This window comes from Neoarius graeffei, chromosome 13 (assembly GCF_027579695.1).
Source record: "Neoarius graeffei isolate fNeoGra1 chromosome 13, fNeoGra1.pri, whole genome shotgun sequence".
In the NCBI taxonomy this organism is placed as follows: domain Eukaryota; kingdom Metazoa; phylum Chordata; class Actinopteri; order Siluriformes; family Ariidae; genus Neoarius; species Neoarius graeffei.
Window position 1 is genome coordinate 13,611,945 of NC_083581.1, and position 21,089 is coordinate 13,633,033.

The 21,089-nt window shown below is 39.2% G+C and overlaps 3 protein-coding genes across 7 annotated transcripts in view; 1 reads left to right on the plus strand and 2 right to left on the minus strand.

The window, feature by feature from the left end:
- Nucleotides 1-4,132, minus strand: part of ofd1 (OFD1 centriole and centriolar satellite protein) — a 41,675-nt gene extending 37,543 nt beyond the window's left edge. For all 3 annotated transcript variants that reach the window (XR_009656046.1, XM_060937274.1, XM_060937273.1), the window contains exon 1: nucleotides 3,893-4,132. Coding sequence is in view for 2 of the 3 variants with exons in the window: in XM_060937274.1 (XP_060793257.1) it covers nucleotides 3,893-3,988 (96 nt within the window). In the remaining variant the exon portion in view is untranslated. The remainder of the gene's footprint in view (nucleotides 1-3,892) is intronic.
- Nucleotides 4,133-4,526: 394 nt separating this feature from the next.
- Nucleotides 4,527-11,449, plus strand: trappc2 (trafficking protein particle complex subunit 2). 2 transcript variants are annotated; one of them, XM_060937276.1, is made up of 5 exons: nucleotides 4,527-4,706; nucleotides 4,781-4,889; nucleotides 8,558-8,701; nucleotides 10,961-11,047; nucleotides 11,154-11,449. In XM_060937276.1, exons 2-5 carry the CDS (start codon nucleotides 4,797-4,799, stop codon nucleotides 11,250-11,252), a joined length of 423 nt encoding a protein of 140 aa, XP_060793259.1. In that variant the 5' UTR covers nucleotides 4,527-4,706; nucleotides 4,781-4,796; the 3' UTR covers nucleotides 11,253-11,449. The 2 variants fall into 2 exon arrangements, with proteins under 2 accessions (XP_060793259.1, XP_060793258.1); XM_060937275.1 differs by having other exon boundaries at nucleotides 4,527-4,889.
- A 739-nt stretch (nucleotides 11,450-12,188) lies between these two features.
- The window catches only part of egfl6 (EGF-like-domain, multiple 6), a 35,541-nt gene continuing 26,640 nt past the window's right edge, over nucleotides 12,189-21,089 (minus strand). The window contains exons 9-13 of one of the 2 annotated variants that reach the window (XM_060937278.1): nucleotides 18,863-19,123; nucleotides 13,711-13,776; nucleotides 13,170-13,265; nucleotides 12,701-12,969; nucleotides 12,189-12,428 (exon numbers count right to left, since the gene is read on the minus strand). In XM_060937278.1, the coding sequence (XP_060793261.1) occupies nucleotides 12,321-12,428; nucleotides 12,701-12,969; nucleotides 13,170-13,265; nucleotides 13,711-13,776; nucleotides 18,863-19,123 (800 nt within the window). In that variant the 3' untranslated portion in view covers nucleotides 12,189-12,320. Of the gene's footprint in view, nucleotides 12,429-12,700; nucleotides 12,970-13,169; nucleotides 13,269-13,710; nucleotides 13,777-18,862; nucleotides 19,124-21,089 lie in introns of both variants that reach the window. The other variant, XM_060937277.1, reaches the window with a different exon arrangement.

Sequence of the window (21,089 nt, forward strand, 5' to 3'; positions counted from 1 at the left end):
GCTGGGATAGGCTCCAGCTTGCCTGCGACCCTGTAGAAGGATAAAGCGGCTAGAGATAATGAGATGAGATTTTATTTGGCATTAATAAAAACATTTTAAGATGCCTAAATTTACAGAGAGAGTCAGATTGCCAGATTGAGTGAGGAACGGCATCTTAAATTTGCCATTGATCACCCTAACGGGAAATCCTTTTATCACTCTAATGACTCGCAGTTCACTGCTTGAATTGCGTATTGAGTTATGTAGTGTCTCTAATAATAACTAGTGCTGTCAAGCGATTAAAATATTTAATCACGAATCGCACGTTTTTATCACATGAGAAAACATTGTAATTTTCTGATCAGCATAAAAAAGTGAATGGGCTTGCTTTCTACCAATGGTGGGTTGTGTTTTTTTTTTTTATTGCAAAGCAGAGCTAGTAAGAGAAGTGAATTGATTTACTTGTTGCGTTAGTCTACAACTTTAATCAGAGAGACAGCTTAGGCCAAGTTTACATTAGACCGTATCTGTCTCGTTTTCTTCGCGGATGCACTGTCCGTTTACATTAAAACGCCTGGAAACACCGGGAAACGGGAATCCGCCAGGGTCCACGTATTCAATCCAGATCGTGTCTGGTCCGGTGCTGTGTAAACATTGAGAATACGCAGATACGCTGTGCTGAGCTCTAGCTGGCGTCGTCATTGGACAACGTCACTGTGACATCCACCTTCCTGATTCGCTGGTGTTGGTCATGTGACGCGACTGCTGAAAAACGGCGCGGACTTCCGCCTTGTATCACCTTTCATTAAAGAGTATAAAAGTATGAAAATACTGCAAATACTGATGCAAATACTGCCCATTGTGTAGTTATGATTGTCTTTAGGCTTGCCATCCTTCCACTTGCAAGTGGTAAGTGACGCGCATGCCCGACACGCACTGAGATCACACACACAGCGGCTCAGTCCCAAATCACTGCTCGTGCGCTATACTCGCGCGCTCTGAGCTGCGCAGGGCTGGAATGCGCACCCTCCAGAGGGCACTCGCTGTTCAGGGCGGAGTGATTTGGAGCGCAGGATGCCTGCGGAGCCGAGCGTATCCATGTATTGGCGTTGCTATGTGCACGCGAATCGTGTATTGGCGTTGCTGTGTGCACACTAATCGTTTTAAAAACGTTAATCTGATGATTCGCTGATACGGTCTAATGTAAACCCCACCTTAGACAGTGAGGGTAGGCTTGACTCAATGCTATCCCAGAAATCCTTCCTGTAATATGCAAATTTGGCTGTCCAATCAGAGGCGGCCAAATTTGCATATTACAGGAAGGATTTCTGGGATAGCATTGAGTCAAGCCTACCCTCACTGTCTAAGCTGTCTCTCTGATTAAAGTTGTAGACTAACGCAACAAGTAAATCAATTCACTTCTCTTACTAACTCTGCTTTGCAATAAAAAAAAAAACACCATTGGTACAAAACAAACCCATTCACTTTTTTATGCTGATCAGAAAATTACAATAGTTTCTCATGTGATAAAAATGTGCGATTCGCGATTAGATATTTTAATTGCTTGACAGCACTAATTATTATTAGAGACACTACATGCTGAATTCAGAAAGAAGGTAAATAATAACGAACGTGAGCTGTAGATATTTATGCTCAAATCCACTCAAAGTAGGGGGCGGGGCACCATCACGCTGTGTCAAGACAAGAACTTTCTTGAGAAATAACGCGAACGTCTGCATCATGCGGGATTTGCGGGCGGGAGCGGGACAAAATATGGCAGGCGCGGGTGGGAGCGGGACTGAAAATCATAATTTTTTTGTGGGCTTTCCCTCTCCTTGTTACCATCTGGGCACACTTATTTAGTCCAAATGACATTCCGATGTCGTTGCTGTAGATCCTGGTGGTGTGGATCAGTGAGTTGATGTCTCACTCAGATCTGTCATACAACTTGATGTCATCCATGTAGAGGCTGATGGTTGCTCCATTTCACAGTCTGTATCCATAGCCACTCTTGGTGATGATCTGGCTGAGGAGGTTCAGTCCTATGCAGAACAGCAGCAGGGACAGGGCATCTCTTTGGTATATGCCACACTTAACAGTGACCTGTATTATTGGCTTGAAGCTGGCCTCTAGGGTTGTTTTCCACAGCCTCACTGAGTTCTTGATGAAGGTTCTAAGAGTCCTGTTGAAGTTGTACAGATTCAAGCATTCCAGGATCCATGTGTGGGGCATCAAGTCATAGGCTTTCTTGTAGTCAATCCAGGTAGTGCATAGATTGGTATGTCTGGTTCTGCAGTCTCAAGCTACTGCACTGTCTACCAGTAGCTGATGCTTTGCTCCTCTGGTGTTCCAACCAATTCCTTTCTGGACCTCGCTCATGTATTGAGTCATGTGCTTACTCACCTTATCTGCTATGATGCCTGACAGGAGCTCCCATGTTGTGCAGAGGCAGGTTATCAGGCGGTAGCTGGATGGGACGGCTCCCTTCTGTGGGTCCTTCAGGATCAGGACTGTCTGACCTTCAGTCAACCATTCTGAGTCCCATCCACGAGCAGCTGGTTCATCTGTGCGGCCAAGCGCTCATGTAGTGAAGTTAGCTTCTTTAGCCAGTAGATGTGAACCATATCCGTGCCTAGTGCTGTCCAGTTCTTCATTTTCAAGATTCTTACTTGGATGTATACCACAATGATAGTTACTGGATCTTGTTCAGGGAGACTGCTTATTTGGCTCTCAGGACTATTCGCCATTGAGCACTGTCATTATGTGATTTTTCCTTCTCCTATATCCATTTCCAGTATTGTTTAGTCTCCAGCCTTGGTGGATCTGGAACCATTTTATTATTAACCTGCCACTGGGTGAACACCTTTGATGGTTGAGTGGATAACATCCTATTTATTCTCCTGGCTTCATCTTTGCTTGTGTACCTCCCTAGATGGGTAGCCAGGGCTGTGAGTCTTTGTTTGGCAGTCTCTAGGGCCTCAGGTATGGACAGCTTGCTGTATTCCTTAGATAGCCCTTTCCTTGTCATACCTTTCTGGATTTCTGATAGCTGGCTAACTTCTCTGGGTTGTCTTGATCTTAGCCTCTAACTTTCTCTTCCTTGGTGAGTATTGCACTTTATGGTTTGTGTCCAAAAATAGCCAAGCATTTCTAGGATCACTGTCACTGTGATGTATATCAGCTGGTTTGTCTCAGTGATGGTCGTGGTAAGGATTGTTCGTACTGCTGCATTCATATCTTCTAGGAGATTTTCAGGAGGTACTTCACACAGTCGTGGTAGTCAGGCACGGTAGTTCAAGGTGTTTAGCTTTATTACTACCTTCAATTTCAAGTCAGTTGCTTGTGTATTAAGCTCTTGCTCACAAGGGTATGTTACTGGAGTTTCCCAGCCTCAATCTCCAAGTGTGGGGATGATGATACCCCCCCCCCCCAACCTGGCATCCTGACTCCATGCCATAGCATTTGTGATGCATCTCATCAACCTCTAGATGTGATAGCAGTTGCTGTTTGTGGATATTGGAACATTGAGTTACTAGTTGTTTTGATGTTACTGTAGATGTTGGGTATCAAACCCTCTCTCTGGGGTTACTTGCATAGCAGCATTCCAACAGTCCAGTGTTCTCAGCTCCTGTCCATGAGTGTCTTGCTCTTGTTCCAGGAGCCCATTTCTCATCAGGTTGCCCTGGTTCCTCAACATCTGACGCAGACCTTGTTAGACCAGAAGTAGTAGCTGTTTAAAGATTGTAGTAAACCCTTGTCATAAACTGGATTTGGAGTAAACCCTTGTCATAAACTGTGCCTTTGAGTTGTCCTGTTTTTGTGATCAAAAGGTTTTGAGAGACATTATTTATTTCTTCACCACCAGACCGTTTCATTATTTACAGAATGTAAATGTTACAGCTGAAACTCTGACCTTTACATTATCCAGAACTCCCTTTTTCTTAAAACGCTGGTAAAGTCTCTTTCTCAGCTCCTCTGCAGATAAACTCTGATTCTCATTCGCAGACATCCTCACGCACTCACACGCACAAACTCATTAAATGATCAATCAATCAATCAATCAATCAATCAATCATAATCTCTCTCTTTCTCTCTCTGATTCAAAATAACCCACATTCAACAGCTGACCGTTTAAAACCCATAACCGCCGCTGTTATTGTTTTACTTCCGGGTCATTCATGATTCGTTGAAAGATTTATCCTTTTATTATTGTTGTTGGTATCGTATTATTATCAACACGATATGTTGTAAAAACTATTTTATTGATTCTAATTATTTATTATTTTAGATTTTATTTGTGTTATGAATTATTGTTTGACGACGTGCACACATTTTGACGAAAAACGTACAGCTGTGTAGAAACACAACGTAAAAATATTCACTTTCACATTCACTTTTTTAGTCTGTATATTGAGAAAGTATTGCTTGGAATTATATATTCTTAATCGTATATTAAATGCTGTATTTTAAAAAGTATTTATTTTTAAAAGAACGAAAAAACTTTTTTTTTAAATAATATATAATTTAGTTCCGGGTTCATCCTGATGACGTATGCGGAAGTAAATGCGCCTGAAGAGTGGAAAAGCGAGGTGTTAAAACAATTTCATAAGCGTAGATCTGTGTTATTAAACAAAGCACGGAGTTGATTTTGTGTTTTATTTTGCCAACCTTAAGAGGAAATTTAATCTTTCACCGGGCTCTGGTTCTTATTAGTATTTGTTTGGAAGGTCGGTTCTATTAGTGTAGTAATAATAATAATAAACACACAGAGAGTTTAAACGGTTGTTTAATGTCCATATAGAGAGTGAGAGAGTGAAATGTCCGGGAGCTTCTACTTCGTGATGGTGGGTCATCATGACAACCCGGTGTTTGAGATGGAGTTCCTGCCTCCTGGGAAACCAGAATCAAAGGTAACTATATCTATATGTACATATATCAAGCTGTGAGGGTTTTTGTCTTATTAACCGAGAGAGAGAGGAGGGGGTGATTAAGGAACTTGTTTTACAGACGTTCAACACTAAATGTGACACTAAATGGATAAAAAGTGCACTCACTGGCCATTTTAAAAGGAACTTGTTGATTCTAAGATTACTGTTCTTGGCTGCAGGAGTGGAACCCAATGTGGTCTTCTGTTGTTGCATGCTGAGATGTTTTTCTGTTCACCACGGTTGTAAAGAGCTATTATATGAGTTACTAGAGTGGCGGCTGCAATTATCGACAGTCTATCTACACCTTTTCATATTTACCAATAAAAGAAATTGCAAAGGTGAGTTTCAGTTACAACAGTTATTATTGGTTAATTAATCAACTGGAAGACTCCCCTCACCTTTTGATCGTGTCGTCACAGCACGCAGCAGCTCGTTACCTGAGATGGGATTTTTTTTTTTTTAGTACGATCAGCAAATTGAGAAAAACCCAGGCATTATCATTGCAGATAAGCATGGTGGAAAGATCATGGACATGTTTTTACTTATCAAATTCACCAATATTTCATGATCTCCTTGTCGAAACCTACTTTGTTTCTTAGTCTTTCATTTGACACTCGCTATTTTGTATTTAAATGCGTGTTTGAGAAATCACATGAGGTATCGATAATAGTGATCACTTTCACCGGTGTCCACCATTATCGACACCCTGTAGAATTAAGTGACAACTTTTATGGATCGATCTTTGTGTAATATTGCTGAAGTAGATGAAGTACTTTAAAAAAAATAAAAGTGCTGTGATTTATAATAATTTTTTTTCTGATTCATAACAGAACGGGGGGGCGGCACAGTGGTGTAGTGGTTAGCGCTGTCGCCTCACAGCAAGAAGGTCCGGGTTCAAGCCCCGTGGCTGACGAGGGCCTTTCTGTGTGGAGTTAGCATGTTCTCCCCATGTCCGCGTGGGTTTCCTCCGGGTGCTCTGGTTTCCCCCCCCAGTCCAAAGACATGCAGGTTAGGTTAACTGGTGACTCTAAGGCCCTGTCCACACGGCAACGGATTCAGGTGAATCTGATAAAATTATTTATCGTTTCAGCCTGGCGTCCACACGGCACCGGTGTTTTGGGTGCCCCAAAACGAAATCTTTTGAGAACGGGTTCCAGAGTGGAAAGATCTGGCAACGGCGCCGTTGTGAAGTCGTCTGGATGAGTAGAACGGATTTGTTTACGATGACGTCACAACCACATGTGCTTCACGCCGGGTAGAAGTGTAACGAACTCGATGCGAGTTGTCAACAAATCCTATAACTTAGTTCATGAAATGCGCTTACAAAATATTTTCACTGTGAATATTTATTGTGTAATGGTGCAAAGTGAGAGAGAGAGAGAGAGAGAGAGAATAGCCCTTAGGGCAGAGTCAATCCCGCCAGCAAAAATAGGGAAAAAAAAAAAAGGAGCGATCTCACCTCTTCAGATGTTGGTTTAAGTCCTACAATACATTCCTCAAAAAGGGCGTAGAAGAACAAATTAATCCATCAACGTGTAGCATTCAATTTATTCCGGACCATTAAAGACGCCGCCTTCCGCGTCGAATCATACGTCATCCTCGCCGCCATAATGGATGGGGCAAAGCGGAGAATAAAGATGCCTCATTCATGTGCTGCGTTTAACTGTACCAACAGGTTTGCCGTCCAAACGAGATCACATGGGATTACCTTTCACAGGTGAGACTGGAAAAATACTTTTCATTGTATTTGGTCATTATAACGTAATTTTACGAACAGATTTTTCTGACTGTGGCTAGTATGAAGTCTCGCGCATAATAGTTTATGCGCATGCGTCCTTACTTCTTCTATTATTCTGGTGTCTCCGATGGGACCATCTTACAGTGCACCTAGAGGTGTGGCATGTGTATTGCATCGTTTTCAGCAAGCGTTGCGTTGCCATATGTACCTGATATTTTACTGATCCGCTGCCCATGTGGACGCGATATATATATATATATATATATATATATATATATATATATATATATATTTTTTTTTTTTTAATCTCGTTGCCGTTGTCGTGTGGATGTAGCCTAAATTGACTGTAGGTGTGAATGGTTGTCTGTGTCTATGTGTCAGCTCTGTGATGGCCTGGCGACTTGTCCAGGGTGTACCCTGCCTTTCGCCCATAGTTAGCTGGGATAGGCTCCAGCTTGCCTGTGACCCTGTAGGACAGGATAAAGCGGCTAGAGATAATGAGATGAGATAACAGAATGGAATGCTTATAGAGTATTTGGAATCCTATTATAATAAATAGAATTAGACCAGAATTAAATTCCAGTGCATAAAAAATTACATGCTTGAAATATTCAGATTTTTCTATTCCATTCAGAAAATATTTTTTTGCAGTTTGTTGTAAATATCTACCACATATTACAATGTCAGTAGACATTTTATATTTTGGCTCGAGCAATGACATGTGACCTTTGACCTGGCTTTTCATGTGGTTACAATGTCAATTGTCTGTTGACATTTATTGGTAAACTACAAATTTAGAAATTAATACAAACAACAACAAATGATTAACAAGATGTGATCTACGAAAATACTTAGAAAGTGGAATAAAAAGATTTTCTGACACAGGTTAAATATCAGTTAATTTGTTTACAAACATTTAGAATTACTTCCTCATTTACATAAGCGCAGTCAGACATCGATATATTTATATAAAATATATTTTGTACTAAATATGTCTATGTAAAACAAATTTTAATAAAAACTGTTTTGTTAACTTAATACCACATACCGATTTGGACAAAGGTGTCAATACTTGTGTCGTGTGATCTGATACACTAAGTAATTGGGAATCAGCTAATTGTTTTTTCCCAGTGGAAGTTTGAGTAACTATTCATGCACAATTTATGTACTGAAGGTTTTTGCTACTTTTGCAATGGCCAAAAGATCGTTACGGTGTCGATAATTGTAGCTGCTGCTCTATATCCTTCCTGGCAACTTAAACCAATCTGGGTTGGGTTTCCCAAAAGCATCGTAGCACAAAGATCATTGTTAAATGGTAGCACGAGCATCACAATGAACACTCTCTCTCTCAGTTAAGATGCTCTGAGCGTTAAGAGGCTTTTAGGAAACCCACCCTTGGCCATTTTCCTCTGATCTCTCCTATCACCAAGGCATTTCCATCCACAGAACTCTTACTCACTCAATGATTGGCTGATTAGATAACTGCATAAAACAGCAGGTGTATGAGTGTAGCTAATAAAGTGGCCAGTGAGTGTATATGTCATCCACTAATAAATATAAAGTTGTATTCACTGGCAAACTGTTGTGATATAAGAGGAATGAAACACTTGTGGATGAGTTGATATTAGAAAATAACAGTACGTCTTGCTCCATCACATCACCCCATCATTGATTATTTTGCTGTAACGTCCTGTTGTTTTATTCCTTCCAACAAGCACTGACAAAGCAGATACTTCAATTACTCATTATAAAGACTGTTTTTGATCTGGTTTTGGCTGTTCATAGTCCTCCTTGATTGGATGAAAAAGTTCCACTCTGGCTGAAAAACTAAACATTGACAGACATCTTTTCACCTCTTTAAATCTTCCATTTTGCAATTATTCATTGTACTTGTTTATTTTATTGTTTACAGGATGATCATCGACACTTGAACCAGTTTATTGCTCACGCTGCACTCGATTTGGTTGATGAGAACATGTGGCTGTCCAACAATATGTACTTGAAAACGGTGGACAAATTCAACGAGTGGTTTGTCTCGGCCTTCGTCACCGCTGGTCATATCCTTCCTGAATTGAAGAGCCTTTAAAATCCCTGGTTTTAAATAAATGCACACAACAGTCGCTCTCTTTCTTTAAGGATGGGAATTGTATATATGTGTATTTTTAAGACCAGACAACAAAATCTGGTTGTTTGGTTTTGGAAGTGAGGAGTCGTGGCTGGTTGACGTTGGGGGTGAGGAGTCGCGGCTGGTTGGCATTGGGAATAAGGAGTTGCGGTTGGTCAAATTTAACCCCCGGGTTTGTTCAGCCGCACTGACCTCCACTAAGTTTCTCAGGCCAGAACACAATGCCTAGTTAGTTAGTTAGATAGTTAGATAGATGGCTAGTTATAGTTAGTACAACCCCGATTCCAAGAAAGTTGGGACAAAGTACAAATTGTAAATAAAAATGGAATGCAATGATGTGGCAGTTTCAAAATTCCATATTTTATTCAGAATAGAACATAGATGACATATCAAATGTTTAAACTGAGAAAATGTATCATTTAAAGAGAAAAATTAGGTGATTTTAAATTTCATGACAACAACACATCTCAAAAAAGTTGGGACAAGGCCATGTTTACCACTGCGAGACATCCCCTTTTCTCTTTACAACAGTCTGTAAACGTCTGGGGACTGAGGAGACAAGTTGCTCAAGTTTAGGGATAGGAATGTTAACCCATTCTTGTCTAATGTAGGATTCTAGTTGCTCAACTGTCTTAGGTCTTTTTTGTCGTATCTTCCGTTTTTTGATGCGCCAAATGTTTTCTATGGGTGAAAGATCTGGACTGCAGGCTGGCCAGTTCAGTACCCGGACCCTTCTTCTACGCAGCCATGATGCTGTAATTGATGCAGTATGTGGTTTGGCATTGTCATGTTGGAAAATGCAAGGTCTTCCCTGAAAGAGACGTCGTCTGGATGGGAGCATATGTTGCTCTAGAACCTGGATATACCTTTCAGCATTTATGGTGTCTTTCCAGATGTGTAAGCTGCCCATGCCACACGCACTAATGCAACTCCATACCATCAGAGATGTAGGCTTCTGAACTGAGCGCTGATAACAACTTGGGTCGTCCTTCTCCTCTTTAGTCCGAATGACACGGCGTCCCTGATTTCCATAAAGAGCTTCAAATTTTGATTCGTCTGACCACAGAACAGTTTTCCACTTTGCCACAGTCCATTTTAAATGAGCCTTGGCCCAGAGAAGACGTCTGCGCTTCTGGATCATGTTTAGATACGGCTTCTTCTTTGAACTATAGAGTTTTAGCTGGCAATGGTGGATGGCACGGTGAATTGTGTTCACAGATAATGTTCTCTGGAAATATTCCTGAGCCCATTTTGTGATTTCCAACACAGAAGCATGCCTGTATGTGATGCAGTGCCATCTAAGGGCCCGAAGATCACGGGCGCCCAGTATGGTTTTCCGGCCTTGACCCTTACGCACAGAGATTCTTCCAGATTCTCTGAATCTTTTGATATTATGCACTGGAGATGATATGTTCAAACTCTTTGCAATTTTACACTGTCGAACTCCTTTCTGATATTGCTCCACTATTTGTCGGTGCAGAATTAGGGGGATTGGTAATCCTCTTCCCATCTTTACTTCTGAGAGCCGCTGCCACTCCAAGATGCTCTTTTTATACCCAGTCATGTTAATGACTTATTGCCAATTGACCTAATGAGTTGCAATTTGGTCCTCCAGCTGTTCCTTTTTTGTACCTTTAACTTTTCCAGCCTCTTATTGCCCCGTCCCAACTTTTTTGAGATGTGTTGCTGTCATGAAATTTCAGATGAGCCAATATTTGGCATGACATTTCAAAATGTCTCACTTTCGACATTTGATATGTTGTCTATGTTCTATTGTGAATACAATATCAGTTTTTGAGGTTTGTAAATTATTGCATTCCGTTTTTATTTACAATTTGTACTTTGTCCCAACTTTTTTGGAATTGGGGTTGTATTTTTTTTACAGTAGTGACATTTAGAAACAAATTAACATGTTAAATAAAATAATGCTGACGATAATTTGTCATTAATATTAGTTTTTGCTACGGGCATGCTTTAACTCTATTTACACTGCCAGTTCTCTCCTCTTTCGTTCGCAACAATTAGGATTCTATCACAGTGTTTTATAAAGGCTTAAAGATTCGTAATAATAAGAAAATGAAGTGCATGCCGATAATATTTTGAAGAAAATCAAATAAACAGGTTAATGAACTCCTTAGGTTTTTTTTTTTACATTCTTCCTTAACCTTGGTTTGTTTGTTTTTTTTGGTACATATGAGGTTCATCATGCTTCATGATGCCAGGCAAGAAGATGGGATCAAAAACTTCTTTAATGATGTTTATGACTTATACATCAAGGTGTGCAGTTTTTGCATTTTGTTTTTGTGCTTACTATAAATTATTATTATTATTATTATTATTATTGAAGCTTGTGAAATTGAGATTTGGCTTTGTTCATTTGCAGTTTGTGATGAACCCGTTCTATGACGTGAACACGCCTATTCGCTCAACAGCCTTTGAGCGCAAAGTGCAGTTTCTGGGCAAGAAGCATCTTCTGAGCTGATTGTGAAATTTTTATTATTTATAGACGCAATATATAGTATATCAGTTTTACTCATCTCCACTGTTGATTTAAATATTCACAAACATTCTGTACATCTTTGCTTGTCTTTCAACTTTCAGCCTGTGAAAAGCTTCTTTTTGTTGTTTATTTGGTGTAATGTTTAGACTGCTGTTTAATAAAACGTCTCAGCAGGTGGCGCTCTGACCACACTTCCTTCTTGATACCACACCATCTTTGGTCATGAGATTTCCATCTGATGAATCAGAAAAACTGTATTATAAGCTGTAGATATTTTTACATGGATAATTTAAAATGTTGAGTATCATGTATGTTATGATGATGTAGGGGGGTATTCGTTGGGTAAAAATATTTGTACATTTGTCAGTTTTTATAAAATGGTTTAAAGACAGTGGTGCTTAAAGATGTATTTAAATCTGTTCAACTCCTAGAACAAAAAAAGGAACAGGAAACAAGGTTTAAGTTGTGCTTTTCAAGCCTGTTGGTTGATTATTTGAAAACTATCACAGTTAATTCTGAGGTAATAGCAATTCTGCAAAATTTAACAAATTTAATCTGTTCCTTTTTTTTTTTTTGGTAAATGACATTTTATGTAATGTTTGATATCCATCAAACTTTGACTAAAGTTTTTAAGCATAATAGAATAGAAGATGATATAATTCTTGTTAAAAATCCCAGGATAGACCCTAGCTCCATCACAACTCAGATCAAGAAAAGGTTACAGTGCTTACGAATGAATAAAATGCTGCGTCAAAATAGCATAGAGAAAGTGTCCATACAAATATTAATTTTCGAAAACGAAAAAAGGAAGAAACTCGATTGATTTATTGATTGATGGACAAAGAAATCCACTTTTTCCATTTTTCTTCCTGGAAAATGTATTGAAGCTCTCAGTCTTCTTACATTTTATTTCTCCAACGATCACCTTCACCTTTTATATGTAAAAAAAATTGGGGAATTTCATCTAATATTTGTTACTTCCATCAACCTTTTTGTGAAGTAATTATTTTGCTTTAAACTTTATTCAATAATGATATGAACACATTTTCTCTAAAAAAATTTATCTTCAGCCTCATGGCAGCTCCCTGAGATCAGCACCACATTATCCAAAGCAATTTCTCCATGCTTCAGCCTTCCCCGTGTTCCCTCAAAGACAATCTGTAACAAAAAAACAAAACAAAAAAACCCTTGAGATTTAATATTGGACACAGAAATGATCAGGAAAAACTAAATATCTTTGTAACAACGGGTTACAGGAATGAGTGTTAAAGAAAGTAATGCTGCTCATTCTTTGAGGAGTTGACTTAAATGAACTAAAATAATACATTCTGACTGAATTTCATTTCAGATCAGTGATTAAAGTGTAATGAATTTATCTGAAATCTGATAAGTCGCAAATGTCATTAAGAGAAATGAGCTGAATTTCACACCGATTCAGGAGCTCGGTCACTCCAAACCACGTCAACGGTCTCCGTGTGCCATCCGTCGTCCTGGTTGTGTCTCTGTTCCCACAAGATGTAATGGGATTTTCCATTTTCCATCATCACACGCAGCGTGTTTGTCTGCAGCCCTGTGATTCTGTAGCTAAATCTTACACAGAAGGCACCTTGACGAAAACGATCACTGAGGAGGAGCTTCAGCTTGGCCTGCTCCCTCCAGTTACCCACAATTCCACTGAGCGCCATGTAGTACTGCAATCCTGAAAAACAATAAATACAAGCACACAACATCGAGACATGTGTTAGCTTGTTAGTCTGGCTGTTCGCAATACTTTCTGACAAATTTACTTGTTTCTATTTCCCCAAAATTTCTACCTAATTTAAATCCACTAAGGAATGTTTCATTATCTTTCATTTTTTAATGATTTCTATAAGACATGTAATAATAAACTGACATTACCGTTTTCGTGATAATGGATGGTCCAGTCAAGGTCATCATCCTTTTCCTGAACCCATTCACATTCCCCTGAATCAAAGTTGCAATCTGTGAGGAATCCTGCTAAAAAAAAAAAACCCAAAACAAAATAAACTGAGAAACTTCTTAAAATCTTAAAGGAACACTTTACTAGCTTATAGCCAGATCTAAATCATCTCTCTCTCTCTCTCTCTCTCTCTCTCTCTCGCCAAACATTAAAAATAAGCACATAAATATAGAATTTTTCATAATTCAAATTATTCAAATGTACAGCCCTGCCTCCTACCTGAGCCTGATGCTGGGGTGAAATGACATCCTTTTGTCTGTTTTTGAGATGTGATATTTTGGACACAGTGCTAAACTGATAGCTATAATCTTTTGTTTTTTGTTAGCTACATCAATCTAAAGAAAGAAAATTCAGACACAAAACATGGACTGTATTCGCTATACGCAGAATACTGTGTACATTTCAGTTCATTTCTTTCATCAGTTCAGTATTAAAAAAGAAATGAAAGAGCTCTCTTACGTTCCTGTAGAGGAGCTGCATTGATTTCTTTAAATTCTGTTCCTCTGCCATAGACAACATCAGAAACTGTAAGAAGGAATGAAGGAAGATTAAGTTTTACGTAAAATGGCACCTCAATCATAGTCATTCATGCTATATGTAGGTGCATCTCAAACAAAAAAGTTCTTTTTTTCGTAATTTAATTACAAAAGGCAAACTTTCATATATTCTATATTCATTACAAGTAAAGTGAAATATTTCAAACTTTATTATTTTGATGATTATGGCTTATAGTTCATGAAAATCAGAAATCCAGTCTCTCATAATATTAGAATATTTCTTAAGATCAATCATAATAGGATTTACAATACAGAAATGTCCAACTTCTGAAAAGTATGTTAATTTTGCACTCAATGCTTGGTTGGGGCTCCTTTACCATGAATTACTGCATCAATGGGGTGTGGCATGGAGACAATAAGCCTGTGGCACTGCTGAGGTGTTATCGAAGCCCAGGTTACTTTGATAAATAGATCTTCCTCTTGACAATAGCCCATAGATTCTCGATGGGGTTCAGGTCAGGCAGGTTGGCTGGCCAATCAAACACAGTAATATCATGGTCAATAAATGATTTGGTAGTAGTTTTGGCACTTTGAGCAGGTGCTACTGGAAAAGGAAATTGGCACCTCCTTAAAGCTTGTCAGCAGATGGAAGCATGAAGTGCTCTAAAATCTCTTGGTAGATGGCTGAGTTGACTTTGGACTTGATAAAACAGTGGACCAACACAAGCAGATGACATGGCACCCCAAACCATCACAGACTGCAAAAACTTGACACTGGATTTCAAACACCTTGGATCCTGTACCTCGCCACTCTTCCTCCAGACTCTAAGACCTTGACTTACAAATGAAATGCAAAATTTACTTTCATCTGAAAAGAGGACTTTGGACCACTGAGCAACAGTCCAGTTCTTCCTCTCTTTAGCTCAGGTAAGATGCTTCTGACATTGTCTTTGGTTTAGGAGTGGCTTGATATTAGGAATGCAACAGTTGTAGCCCCTTTCCTGAAGATGTCTGTAGGTGGTGGCTCTTGATGCACTGACACCAGCCTCAGTCCATTCCTTGTGAAGCTCTCCCAAGTTCTTGAATTGACTTTTCTTGACAATTCTCTCAAGGCTGTGGTCATCCCTGTTGCTTGTGCACCTTTTCCAGCCAGCCTTTTCAGCAGTGACCTTCTGTGGCTTACCCTCCTTGTGGAGGGTGTCGATGATTGTCTTCTAGATCAGTGTTTCTCAACCAGTGGGCCGCAGCCCATTAGTGGGCCGCAATTTTTTTTTTCAAGTTGAAGCTCATTTTTACTCATAGTAGGGCACAACTGCTGGATTGCATCCATCGCCACATCTGCCTCATTAAGCTATGGTCACACAACAGCTCGCAATGGGTTATCGATGAAAATGATGCATTTTGGCGGCGATGCTTGGCGATATACAGGTGAGCTAAAAGTTGTAGTCACACAGCAGGCAGACACTTGACTGTCATGCCTTCGTGCACTTGAGTCTGGCGCAGTTCGAGCAGCTCACAGAGTGCGCTGTGCACGCTCTTGGGACCCAGTCATTATGGGAAACGCCTGATGCTGATTTGAGCACAATCAGTACACACATATAAGGACACTGTTTTCATAGAGGCTTTGCGAAGTATTATCATTACCACTGTCACATTTGATCCTAGCCATGTTTATGACTCTGGTTACATACTCTGCTTTATGATTCTGCTTTCATTTGTGTTTTGTTACTCTAACCTTGCATCACATTTTGTTTTTATTAAGATCATGCCTGCTAATAAACACTCTTCCTGCACTTACATCTGTCTATCACTGCATACCTGACAGAATACTTCGCAAAGTCTCTATGAAAACAGCGTCCTTATATGTGCATGCTGATTGCGCTCAAATCAACATCAGGTGTTTCCCATAACGATTGGGTCCCAAGCACGCGCACAACACACTCTGAAGAAGAGAAGTGCAGGGAGGATTGAGAATCAAGCGGATGTGGTTTGTTTACACCTGATACTAAAACTTGTAGCGTCCTAGCAATCATCGCAAAGACGCATACAAAAAGCCCAAAAATGTCTACTTCCTTGGGAATAAACAATACAGGATTTATCTTGTAGTGTCTTGATCCCCAGATCTTTAACCCAGCCACATATAAAAAGTTATACTCATCCATGCTCTTCAAGGTTTTAATCTGTTTGTCCGTGTAGAACGGTGTCTGCAGCACCAGGTAGTTTAAGATGTCGGGGAACTCAACCGATGAATAATTTTCCAAATCATAGGAAAAATCATTCTTTGTTAACGTGTAAGGATCTATCCCATTGAGTGGTTTCTATAGTCACTTCTTTTTGAGTGTACTTCTTGGTTTTAATAACTTGCTTGTTTGCAGTACACAAACATGGCAATAAGTTATTGTATTAATCGACCAGACTCCACTTTTGGATCATTAATCCCTTTTGACTGAGAATGCCCTGCATGCATGGTTTTATGTTGGCTTCTGGCACATCTACACAGTTTTATATATAATACCTACAATTAAAAACAGTTTGTTTTTACTGCATTTATTTAATTTCATCTGTAACAGGGAGTGACATTGCATCCCATTAATACACTTTACAATAGATTATTAGATTCTAATAGAATAGATGAGCCAAAAATATTTGGGGATCTTTTTTAATGGGCCCGACTTGTTACAAGTATGAATAGGTGGGTCTTAAAGTAGAAAATGTTGAGAACCCCTGCTGTAGGTTATAATTATCAAATTAAAATAGAAAAATGCTTGAAACATTTTGGTTTGCATGTAATGAATGTAGAATATATAAAATTTTGATTTTTTTTAAATAACAGATGGAAAAAATTTTTTTTCAAGATATTATAATTTTTTGAGATGCACCTGTATATCTGGAATGTTTTGTTTGATTGTTGCAGTACAAGATGCTATGTCCATCAGTAAAAGCTGATTGTAAGCCAAGTGTCTTCAAGACGGTGCCTGTCTATACAACAGCTGTTCTGAAACAGGATAATAAAAGGCATTCACAATCTTCCACCACTCCTCCTCATACCCTCCCTTTCTTTTCTGGGGTAATTGTTCATTTCAGCAGTGGAATTTCCCCTCCTTGAAGGTGATGGACATCTCAGGCTTGTCTCTTCTTGCTACAATAAACTATCTCAGCTCCCAGTCACAGAACTGGAGCTGTAGATTCTGGAGTAGGCATGTAACAATGTGATATGAAAATAATGCGACCAAATACAACCCCGATTCCAAAAAAGTTGGGACAAAGTACAAATTGTAAATAAAAATGGAATGCAATGATGTGGAAGTTTCAAAATTCCATATTTTATTCAAAATAGAACATAGATGACATATCAAATGTTTAAACTGAGAAAATGTATCATTTAAAGAGAAAAATTAGGTGATTTTAAATTTCATGACAACAACACATCTCAAAAAAGTTGGGACAAGGCCATGTTTACCATTGTGAGACATCCCCTTTTCTCTTTACAACAGTCTGTAAACATCTGGGGACTGAGGAGACAAGCTGCTCAAGTTTAGGGATAGGAATGTTAACCCATTCTTGTCTAATGTAGGATTCTAGTTGCTCAACTGTCTTAGGTCTTTTTTGTCGTATCTTCCATTTTATGATGCGCCAAATGTTTTCTATGGGTGAAAGATCTGGACTGCAGGCTGGCCAGTTCAGTACCCAGACCCTTCTTCTACGCAGCCATGATGCTGTAATTGATGCAGTATGTGGTTTGGCATTGTCATGCTGGAAAATGCAAGGTCTTCCCTGAAAGAGCCATCGTCTGAATGGGAGCATATGTTGCTCTAGAACCTGGATATACCTTTCAGCATTGATGTGTCTTTCCAGATGTGTAAGCTGCCCATGCCACACGCACTAATGCAACCCCATACCATTAGAGATGCAGGCTTCTGAACTGAGCGCTGATAACAACTTGGGTCGTCCTTCTCCTCTTTAGTCCGAATGACACAGCGTCCCTGATTTCCATAAAGAACTTCAAATTTTGATTCGTCTGACCACAGAACAGTTTTCCACTTTGCCACAGTCCATTTTAAATGAGCCTTGGCCCAGAGAAGACGTCTGCGCTTCTGGATTGTGTTTAGATACGGCTTCTTCTTTGAACTATAGAGTTTTAGCTGGCAACGGTGGATGGCACGGTGAATTGTGTTCACAGATAATGTTCTCTGGAAATATTCCTGAGCCCATTTTGTGATTTCCAATACAGAAGCATGCCTGTATGTGATGCAGTGCCGTCAAAGGGCCCGAAGATCACGGGCACCCAGTATGGTTTTCCGGCCTTGACCCTTACACACAGAGATTCTTCCAGATTCTCTGAATCTTTTGATGATATTATGCACTGTAGATGATGATATGGTCAAACTCTTTGCAATTTTACACTGTTGAACTCCTTTCTGATATTGCTCCACTATTTGTCGGCGCAGAATTAGGGGGATTGGTGATCCTCTTCCCATCTTTACTTCTGAGAGCCGCTGCCACTCCAAGATGTTCTTTTTATACCCAGTCATGTTAATGACCTATTGCCAATTGACCTAATGAGTTGCAATTTGGTCCTCCAGCTGTTCCTTTTTTGTCCCTTTAACTTTTCCAGCCTCTTATTGCCCCTGTCCCAACTTTTTTGAGATGTGTTGCTGTCATGAAATTTCAAATGAGCCAATATTTGGCATGAAATTTCAAAATGTCTCACTTTCGACATTTGATATGTTGTCTATGTTCTATTGTGAATACAATATCAGTTTTTGAGATTTGTAAATTATTGCATTCCGTTTTTATTTACAATTTGTACTTTGTCCCAACTTTTTTGGAATCGGGGTGTAAAACATCACTTCTGTGCCAACTCAACGTCAACATCATCACTTTCTTCTGTTTTATTTTGCCTTTGTTTAAATAAAATGATCTACAAACTCTTAGATCAAGTTGGTTTTTATAAAGTTCTCTCTATCTAGGACCTTTTCCAGATACTGCTAGCTGTTACCATAGAATCCAACTGTGTGTGTGTGTGTGTGTGTGTGTGTGTGTGTGTGAGAGAGAGAGAGAGAGAGAGAGAGAGAGAGAGAAGCACATTTCCATCTCCACATTAATAAACTCACAGAAGACATCTCCTCGGGGGTTCAGCCTCTCACTGTCCACTCCATTTCCTTCATCCTCCTCCTCCTCCTCCTCCTCCAACTCCTCTTCCTCTCCTGTCGGTATCAGTGGTGTCACTTCTTCTCCTGGTCCAATGTAAACATCTCCATCATAATCAAATGGCTGTAGGTGCAGTTTGGGGGATCTGGTCACTCCAGGCTCTGGGATGGCATTATCGAATTTCCCTCCAAGAATGTGTGGCTTTGAAGGAACTTCTGGGATCACTATTAACAACAAACAATAGTGTTCATGAGAGATGTTAGTTTTATGATGTCATCTATTCTGCTCATGATATTTACACCACAGTGCCTTTAAATTCTAATAATAAACATGTTGTCGATGCATTTATTTAACATTTATGGAAGGAGTCTCTAGTGTCAGCGCTTTGTAACAGTCAGAGGTATACAGTCATTCTAATACTAATACATTCATCCATCCATTATCTGTAGCCACTTATCCTGTCCTACAGGGTCGCAGGTAAGCTGAAGCCTATCCCAGCTGACTATGGGCGAGAAGCAGGGCACACCCTGGACAAGTCACCAGGTCCTCGCAGGGCTGACACATAGACAAGCAACCATTAGGACTCACATCTACGGTCAATTTAGAGTCACCAATTAGCCTAACCTGCATGTCTTTGAGGGAAACCAGAGCACCCGGAGGAAACCCATGCAGACATGGGGAGAACATACAAACTCCACACAGAAAGGCCCTCACCGGCCACTGGGCTTGAACCCAGGACCTTCTTGCTGTGAGGCAACAGTGCTAACCACTACACCACCATGCCGCCCCACTAATACATTCATTCAGTTCTAATACATTCAAAGTAAAGTACCAAAGTGATCAAGTTAACAAGGGGATCTGATGTCTGATCTCAGCCCTTTTATTTATTAATTACATTTTTTATTGCTAGACATGAGAAAACACTGCATCCACACTCTCACTCAACTAAACATGTGTGTTGATTGGTACATTATTAGCATTATGGATGTATACTTGCCAACCCTCCCGATTTCGGCAGGAGGCTCCCGATTTTAGCCTCCGTCTTCCACCTCCTGATCATATTTGTTAAAAACTGGATAATCTCCCAGTTTGGGGAAATCCCTACCGCCAAATTAAAAATACTCCTGATTATGTCCAATCAGAATCGTATGAGAAACACTGCTGACATCAACTGATTTTTAACCAATTAACGAACAGAACAACAGTCACTTCCGTAATGTAGGATTCACCCAGGCTGTCTGACATTTTTTACAATCAGTCATTCATCATGGCCACTAAACCAAATACCAAACAGCAAAAATATGAATGCAAATACCAGGTTGCATGGGAGAATGAATTTCCATGGATAAGCAAATGTTTAACCAGCCAGTTACACATTTTAAAGTAAAGATACCTTAAATCAGAATATAATGGACATTTGAGTGTGAAATTAAACTAGTTTTCCATTCCATTTCAGAAACAAACTACACAACTTCTAAAGTGTTTAGTGAAATTTTGCATGACAGAGAATTTGTTTGATGAGTGTATTTGAATAGTGTGGTAGTGTCTTAGTGCTATTTTGAATTTATGTTTGAAAGTTTTAAGTGAAAGTTTACAAGTGAATTATCTGGAAAGTGATTGATTTTGATAGAGTTTTGAGGTTTTAAGTGAAAGATTACTAGTGAGTGTATTTTGGTAGTACTAAAATTTTGCATTCGAGTGAATTTCTTTGTGGAGTATGTTTTGATAGTACGGTAGTATTTATAGTGCCATTTTTAAATTTTGTTTGAAAACTTTCAGTCAAAGTTTGCAAATGAGCAAATTCCTTTGATGCATTCCAATAAAATTTTGTTAGTATTTCTAGTGCTTTTTAAAAATTCTGTTGGAAAGTGTTTAGTGAGAGAGATGCATTTTAGTAGTACTAAGACAGTGCAGTATTTATTTAATTAAGTTGTTACTATTTTGGTTAAATCTTATTAAAATTTTATTTAATTTATATATGATATTATAGTTCTCTGTATTTTTACATGAGCTTACAGAAGGAAAACACATTTGATGCAATCCAATAATATTTTCATTCACTGTGACTATTTTAAGAAATTATAAACATTCTTCTAAAGCATCACTTGTGTTATTTTCTGTGGGTCTCTGTATGTATACAATATTCAAGCATGAGATTTTTCAGTTAAAAATCTGAGTTAAGACTTCCCT

Bases quoted from the DNA above. Each gene is read 5' to 3' on its own strand.
- trappc2 (XM_060937275.1), top strand. From the start codon at position 4,797: ATGTCCGGGAGCTTCTACTTCGTGATGGTGGGTCATCATGACAACCCG. The intron at 8,702-10,960 runs CATATCCTTCCT...TTTTTTTTGGTA, and splicing joins CGGCCTTCGTCACCGCTGGT to CATATGAGGTTCATCATGCT. The intron at 11,048-11,153 runs GTGTGCAGTTTT...GTTCATTTGCAG, and splicing joins TTTATGACTTATACATCAAG to TTTGTGATGAACCCGTTCTA.